Source organism: Sinocyclocheilus anshuiensis, unplaced genomic scaffold (assembly GCF_001515605.1).
Source record: "Sinocyclocheilus anshuiensis isolate Anshui unplaced genomic scaffold, SAMN03320099.WGS_v1.1 scaffold1081, whole genome shotgun sequence".
NCBI classification, from domain to species: Eukaryota; Metazoa; Chordata; class Actinopteri; order Cypriniformes; family Cyprinidae; genus Sinocyclocheilus; species Sinocyclocheilus anshuiensis.
The window spans coordinates 509,502-517,835 of record NW_015555831.1 but is presented as its reverse complement, the minus strand read 5'-3'; the positions used below and the strand labels follow the sequence as shown (position 1 = coordinate 517,835).

Here is an 8,334-nt window from a genome sequence, read left to right as displayed (position 1 = left end):
ATAAAGCGAGGCTATATATATATATATATATATATAATGAATAAATAGGCCTATACGAGAAATATATCTTTACTTAAATAATAAATTAAGAAAATGAAAGAAAAACTGTAACAAGTAGCCTAGTATGCAGTTTCGGTTCATTTTTGTGCTGCGCGAAAAGAAACCAGCAGAAAGCGGCATCTTATTTTACAAAAGCACAAAGATTTGTTTTTATTGTGGATGTACACAAATAAAGGCAAACCTTTTACAATTCCGATTATCTTTATGACTAAAAGGAGTAGTTGTTTCCACTGTTAGAAAGAAAAAATTGAAGTGATTGCGCCGGCGCTGCATGCGTGCACACAGTTAAGCTTTGCTACCTTGACAATGCAGCCTGCTCATTATCATAAAAAAATACAGTCAGTCAAACATATGGAAAAAAACACACTGCTCAGTTTAAATAAAAATAAAATCTGTGCCGTTAAGTGTTATAACCGTACCGCCGTGATGTTATGCAAACCATTTTGTTTTATGTGGATATTGGAGCGCGAGTGAAGTAGGCTACATAATCAATAATAATTTGCCATTTAAATACATCGCGAATACGGAAACATTTGATTTTGTGTCGAATGAGAGACCCAACGTTGCTTTCAGTTTCGTTTTAGCCTAAATTAATTCGTTTTGGCTTGTCGTTTATATAGCTATAGCGTCTTATATTTTTAATTCTTGTTCTTTTCTAAATACTGTTAATTGAAAGGCTTTGTTGTGGAGTGAGGGGAACTAAAATAGCCTAGCTATGTTTACAGTGTTTATTATAATGTTTGTAAACATTTCGCATCGGCATTAGGCCTATTTCTGAATGAAATAATAAAATGCGACTTATACGTGACTTGTTTTTTTTTCTCTAAAAACACAATTTTTTTTATACGCGTAGCGTATTTTAACCATGCAGCAAATATTTTTAAATATTTTGATAAATTACTAAAAAAATAAATAAAAAAAATGACTCTTTAAACTGTTTAACTGATTGTATTAATCGGTCAAAATTCTATACGGTCGGTTAACGGTTAACCGGTTAAAATGAACATCCCTACTCGGCACGCCTTACATGTTGGAGGTGTTGCACTCTAATCAATCACAACAAACAGGTCATTATTTTATTGTAACTCGGATCAGCTGGTCTTAGTCACGGACCTGCCAGGGCACAGTAAGAGCAGCAATATAGAGCAAAACAAAAAGAATAAAACAGAACAGACAAGGCATTGCAAAAATGTTTAGCATGCGCCCTTCAATGTAAAACCACACCCTGTAAAACGCCCTATGATGTAAAATAACAAATAATGTCCTGAATTCCTTTGTGGAAAAAAAAATATATATTCATTTTATTGAAAAAAAAAATATATTGAATGTGCATTTCAAAATTTAAAAAGTATAGTTAAAAAATGTTTTTGCAAGTAATATAATATTAATGAAATAAAAGGACACTTAAGTATATTTAGAGTACACTTTTTGAATGTTTCTTAAAAAGTGATTGTCAAAGTTTTTCATTTTTAATAATCTTTAGTCGTGCTTTAAAGAAGTACACATTTTGATGTGTTGACTAAAATAAAGCACACGTAAAGTACTTGATTATAAAGTACTTGATTATTCAATATTACATTTAAAGATAATATATTGTAAATGTATGAAGTTGCAACTTCATCATTATATTTCACATTTTATTTTACCATAAATGCTTGTCAGTACATTCAGCAGTACTTTAACCATATTTCAAAGACAACAGAAGTAATTATAAAATTACATATGAAGATGTACTGAAGTCCTACTAGAGTAAATGGGTCCAGCTAATTGCATTTGTTATGCATTTAAACTAATACATTTTCATTCAATTGCAGTTAACATCCAATGATGTGTCTGAAAACATTACATGCATGCTTACAGTTATATCTTACAGTACTATTTAAATAGTTTTTTTGCACATAAGTGAAATACAATCATGAATCCAGCGGGTGTATTGGATCATTTGGTGCCCTAGGCAAGATCAGACATATCTTATGCACTACAATTCAAAAGTTTGGAATCACTATGGCATTTTTGTGTTTATGAAAGAAACTGACACTTACCAAGTTACATTTATAATGTTACAGATACCTATTTTGATTTTAATTAAATGCATTATTTTTCAAACTGTTCATTAAAGATTCCTGCACTTGCAGCAATGAGATCTGTGCAGACCTTATGCTTGCTAGCCATCAGTTTATAAAAATATTCAGATGAAGTTTACAACACAAGGTTGTCTAATCAGTTCATCAAGGTCTGCATCTGCTTTTGTACCATTTACATTTTTTTTTTTCAGATGGGGTGGAATTGGGGTTTATTTGTTCATTTTAAATGTCAGACAAGTTTGACCGACATTTTCTGCCAAGCAATCTTGAGCCCACCACCAGTAAATAAAATGAATAGATTTTTCACACTCCAAGAATCTCAAGCCCTTTTTGTGCTTGTATGTGTGTCCAGATAAGAGGAAGTGCTCTGATAAAGAGTTCCGCTGCTCTGATGGAAGTTGCATCGCAGAACACTGGTACTGTGATGGAGACACGGACTGCAAAGATGGAACCGATGAAGAGAATTGCCGTAAGTTGATTTTGTGTTTCAGTGCACTTATTTGTCAAATCAACATCTCTACTTCTATCCATTCAGCCATGCATCCATCAATCATGCATCCATATTTCCATCTATCCATCCAAGCATCTATCCATTATGCATCCATCCATCTATCCCAGGGCTGTCCAAACTCGGTCCTGGAGGGCCGGTGTTCTGCAGAGTTTAGCTCCAACTTGCCTCAACACACCTGACTGGAAGTTTCTATGCCTAGTAAGAGCTTGATTAGCTGGTTCAGGTGTGTTTAATTAGGGTTGTAGCTAAACTCTGCAGGACACCGGCCCTCCAGGACCGAGTTTGGACAGCCCTGATCTATCCATTCATCCATCATGCACCCATACATGCATCCATGTTTCCATCTATCCGTTCATGCATCCATAATCCATCCAAGCATCCATTCATTATGCATCATCTATCCATCCATGCATCCATCCATACATCATGCATCCATGTTTCTATCCATCCATGCATCCATTCATCATGCTTCCATTATGCATCCATCCATCTCTCCATTCATGCATACGTCAATCATGCATCTGTCAATCATGCATCCGTCAATCATGCATTCGTCAGTCATCCATCCATCCATCCATCCATCCATCCATCCATCCAAGCATCCATCCATCCATCCATCCATCCATCCATCCAAGCATCCATCCATGCAACCATCCATCCAACTATCCATTGCGTGCCTCTAAACAGAATTTATAGAACAATTCATATATGGTAGAAACAAAATTTGTGCCAAATCAATTCATATAAATTGTCATATTGGTAAAGCTAAAAGAGAAAATAAATGTTTTAGTCGTATTTCTCCTTTATTTTAGATTTTCCTAAATAATTTCTGCTCATTCTAAAGCTGCGCTTGTATACTGTGGAGAGCAGGTTGACAAAAAAGAACCAATTTATATTTGTCAGCTAGTTTTCCAGTTGCCAGCCAAAATGTTCTGACATGAACATTATAAAATTTCACAAAACCTACATTGCAGAATCCTGAAAGCAATAAACAGTTCATCAGATTTTGGTTTTAATGAAGAATCTGCTAACTTAAATTGATCAAAGGAAATTTGCCACCATTTATCAACAACAGTATGAACTATTCTGCGAAATTGTGGTCGATTTCTCCACTTTTTTCATACAGTATGCTTGGATCCCAATGATTGCTACTTGTGACTGTATTTGTTTCCATGTTATATTTGTTTTTGTTTGTTTTATTTATTGCAAATAGCTGTTGAAAGGTATTTGTTGGACTGCTTGCGGGTGCGTGTGTGTGTAAATCACATTACCTCATTTCTCTCTCCAGCATCTGACGTGATGACAGCCACATGCAGTGTTGAGGAGTTTCAGTGTGCATATGGCCGCTGCATTCTGGACATCTACCACTGTGATGGAGATGATGACTGCGGGGACTGGTCTGATGAGTCGGACTGTTGTAAGGAACATTCACTCTTTCTTACTCTTTCTTTTTTTGTTTGAAATGCCTCTTTTCTTTCTCTGCCTTACAATCATTAGAATTAATTCTCACCTTCCCTTGTGAAAAAGCACACTTTAGCATAATCATGGAAATAATATACTTTAAAAGAATATACTTGAGAGTGAACTGAATGCAGTGTTTTGGACACAGTGTTTTTGATACACTTAAGTAGGACTTAAGTACATCTTTATGTGTAATTTCATAATTTCTTCTGTTGTCTTTGAAATAGGGTTAAAGTACTGCTGAATATACTGACAAGCATTTATGATAAAATGCCATGAATTAAAATATGTTTGTAATTAGACATTTGTAATTATGAAGTTGCACTTCAGTACATCGAATAACACACTAGAGTTAAAATTATAATCAAGTATTGAAACGTGTATATTAATCAACACATCAAATATGTGTACTTCTTTAAAGCATGACAAAAGATTATTAAAACATACTTATTTAAAATGTACTTTAAAGTACAATTTTTACTTTACAGTTGTTACAAAGTGCATGTTTTAAGTGTAATTAAGTATGTTAGGATTGAAAATGTCTCTAAATACACTTAAAAAGTGGCTTTTTATTTCATTAATATTATATTATCTGCAAATGCAGTACTTTAAAAATACACACTCAATTTCTCAAGTATTCTACAACTGCACATTCATTACAGTCAACTTATTTTACACAAGCGGTTTCATTTAAAATATTTTAGCAAAAAACAGCTATCATTACTGTAAATCTGTCATTTTTTGACATTGCATGCTAGTTTATTGTTGGAATTGTTTTTTTATTAAAAGTACTGTAAGGTATTTGATTATAATTTTAGCTGTAGTGTGTTATTCAATATTACATTTAAAGTTAATATATTTTAAATGTACTAAATTGCAACTTCATTACAAATGTGCACTTTGTGTATACTCAAGTACAACTTAAGTGGGATTTAATTGCATTTAATATACATTTAATCTATAATTCATTTTCATTTAATTGCAATTAACACACAATTAAGTGTCTGAAAACATTACATTCAGTTTACACTTAGATATATTCTTTAAAAAGTACAGTATATAATATTTCCATAAGTACTATTCTTAAAAGTATGCTAAAGTGTGCTTCTTATCACAACGGTTATTCAAGAAGATTTCCTAGTACAGATAAGTTTCATGAGTGTGTGTATGTCTGATTTGGTGTGTGTGTGTGTGTGTAGCCTCCCATCAGCCCTGCCGTTCTGCAGAGTTCATGTGCAGCAGTGGCATGTGTATCAATGCAGGCTGGAGGTGTGATGGAGAATACGACTGCGACGACCAATCGGATGAAAAGAACTGCAGTGAGTAACTGTTTTATTGTAGTATTTGTGTGTGAGAGTGGATGTCACATCTGTCAAACGCCTCTTTCTCACCATAAGGTACATCGATGTGCATGGCTGATCAGTTTCGCTGTTCGTCTGGTCGATGTGTGCGGTTGTCATGGCGCTGTGATGGGGAGGATGACTGCTCTGATAACAGTGATGAAGACGGCTGTGAAAAGACTGGTAAGGATTATAAAAGACAATACATACTTTTTTTTATCTCTTAAAGCAATAGTTCACCCAAAAATGAAAACTTGCTGTAAATTTACTCACCCTTGAGCCGTCCAAGATGTAGATGAGTTTATTTCTTCATCATATTTGGAGAAATGTAGCATTGCATCAGTTGCTCAGCAATGGATGCTCTGCAGTGAATGGGTGCCGTCAGAATGAGAGTCCAAACAGCTGATAAAAACATCACAATAATCCACAAGTAATCCACACCACTCCAGTCCATCAGTTAACGTCTTGAGAAGTGAAAAGCTGCATGTTTGTAAGAAACAAATCCATCAAGACGTTTTAAACTTCAAACCGTCACTTCCAGCTAAAAAAAAAAGTCCATAATGCATAATAATGCTTCCTCCAGTGAAAAAGTCGTCTGGTCTGAATCAGTCCGAAAAAGATCTAAACAAATATGTGGGTGGATTTTGATTTGAAAGACAACAGGAGATGGACTTTTTCACTGGAGGAAGTGTTATTATGGATTATGGACTCATTTTTTTCGCCAGAAGCAGAGGTTTAAAGTTAATATGTCTTGATGATGGATTTGTTTCTTACAAACACGCAGCTTTTGGCTTCTCAAGACATTAACTGAAGGACTGGAGTGGTGTGGATTACTTGTGGATTATTGTGATGTTTTTATCAGCTGTTTAGACTCTCATTCTGACGGCACCCATTCACTGCAGAGCATCCATTGCTGAGCAAGTGATGGAATGCTACATTTCTCCCAAAATCTGCCCAAAATGGACTTAGTATAGATCAAATAAAATTGATTTTTTAAATTATTTAGATTATTTATAAGATCTAGTAATGAATGCACCTACTTTTTTTACATTCCACTTGTTTCTTAGAAACTCCTCCATGTGCATCGGATCAGTTCCTGTGTGGAAATGGCCGCTGTATTGGTCAGCGTAAGGTTTGTAATAACATCAAGGACTGTGAAGACGGGACTGATGAGCATCCACACAAGGACTGTCGTGAGTCTACAAAATTAGAGCAAAAATATGTGAAATATAACATAAGACGACTAGTCATAGTTCCACTGAAAGCATCTGATTCCCTCTTCTTTTCTTTGTTAACATTCGACTGTGTGCCCGTGTGTTTATAGGCTCCAAGTCAAGTGAAGAAAACTGTAATGTTAACAATGGAGGCTGCTCGCAGAAATGCCAGATGTCTCGAGGTCTGGTGCAGTGCACTTGTCACACCGGCTACACGTTAATTCAGGACGGGAAGACATGCAGAGGTGAGGCCATAGACAAGGGGGGAAAAGGACAGTTTATAAACGAGAAGACCGCAGAAAAGAAAGTTAAGAACCAAGGGATTAAAATCAGGATTATATGTATTAGTTATTTTTTTATGGGGAAATATCTAAAATAGATCTTTTATCTCTTTTATTTGTACGAATTCTGCAAGGGATTTATATACTTAAACAAAAGTTTATGTATTCATTTTGATACATTTATCCAAGTGTCTTAAGAGTTTATGCCACGGTTCTTATTCATTTAGTCTCTCTCAGACAAGCATTTATGATAAACTAACATAAAATATAAAATATACTTTGAAAATATATCATTTCTGTTGAAACTTGTATGTCATGTATTTAAATATTTTCATAATTGCACATTTGTAATGATGAAATTGCAGTTTTAGGACATTTTTAAATATATTAACTTCAAATATAATATTGAATAAAACATTACATGACATTAAAATTATAATGAAGTACTTTACATGTGCTTTAGTATGTTAGTCAACACATCAAAATGAGTGTACTTTACAGTTATTACATTTCAAATCTTAATGTTTTAATTATCTTTTCTCATACTTTAAAGTAAAACATTAAATTATTTAATAATTTAACATTATTATGAAGTGCAGTTTTTAAAAGTGTACTTAGGTGTGTTAAGAAACAGTCATGAAATTGTCCCTCTTTAAATAAACTTAAGTGACATTATATATATATATATATATTTATTTCTGTAAGTAAATTTTTTGTAGAAATACACTTAAGTCTGTAAGCACACTACAAGTACACATTCAATGCAATTAAGCACACGTCTTTTTCACAAGGGTATAAATAACTGACTTAACTTTTTTTGGTGAAGAATCTAACATACCAAAGACTTTTGCGCAGTACTCTATATTTATACACAAACACTAAAAATATGAGTGCGACCATGGCCGGACTTACCATTGGGCTTGAGTGGGCTGCAGCCCATGGGCCCCGCCTTGTAGAGGGCCCCGCCTTTGCCTGTTTAAGTTTGTTTGATTTGTTCGTTATATGCCAGTCAGAATTCAGAAATTATTAGCCGCATTTCCACTGCGCACGCAAGATCTAAATGGGCCAGCCGGGGCTACAGCTTACAACGACGACCTTCGAGGCCACAATCAAACAGCATAAACTGGTATTTATGATTATTTCACATAGAAGAAGGACACATGTATTGAATCGCGTCTGCACCGATTGGTTTGTTATCACATGGCTACTTTAAACAGCTCCATTAAGCCTTTAGCCCCAAAGAGCGCACATTTAGAAAGATAATGATAAATTCTCAAATGTTTACACCTCATTTCTTTACAGAGGATGATTCCATATTACTATAGCCTATTAATGTTCCACTAAATTATGCGATCATCTGATGAGTTTTGAGCGCTCTCTCTC

The 8,334-nt window shown here is 34.5% G+C and overlaps 1 protein-coding gene across 1 annotated transcript in view; it reads left to right on the top strand.

Annotated features, from left to right (window-relative positions):
• LOC107675402 (low density lipoprotein receptor-related protein 4) overlaps positions 1 to 8,334 on the top strand; it is a 103,709-nt gene that overhangs the window by 59,346 nt on the left and 36,029 nt on the right. The window contains exons 5-10 of the mRNA XM_016469712.1: positions 2,497 to 2,613; positions 3,944 to 4,072; positions 5,316 to 5,435; positions 5,514 to 5,639; positions 6,524 to 6,649; positions 6,781 to 6,915. Of these exons, the coding sequence (XP_016325198.1) occupies positions 2,497 to 2,613; positions 3,944 to 4,072; positions 5,316 to 5,435; positions 5,514 to 5,639; positions 6,524 to 6,649; positions 6,781 to 6,915 (753 nt within the window). The remainder of the gene's footprint in view (positions 1 to 2,496; positions 2,614 to 3,943; positions 4,073 to 5,315; positions 5,436 to 5,513; positions 5,640 to 6,523; positions 6,650 to 6,780; positions 6,916 to 8,334) is intronic.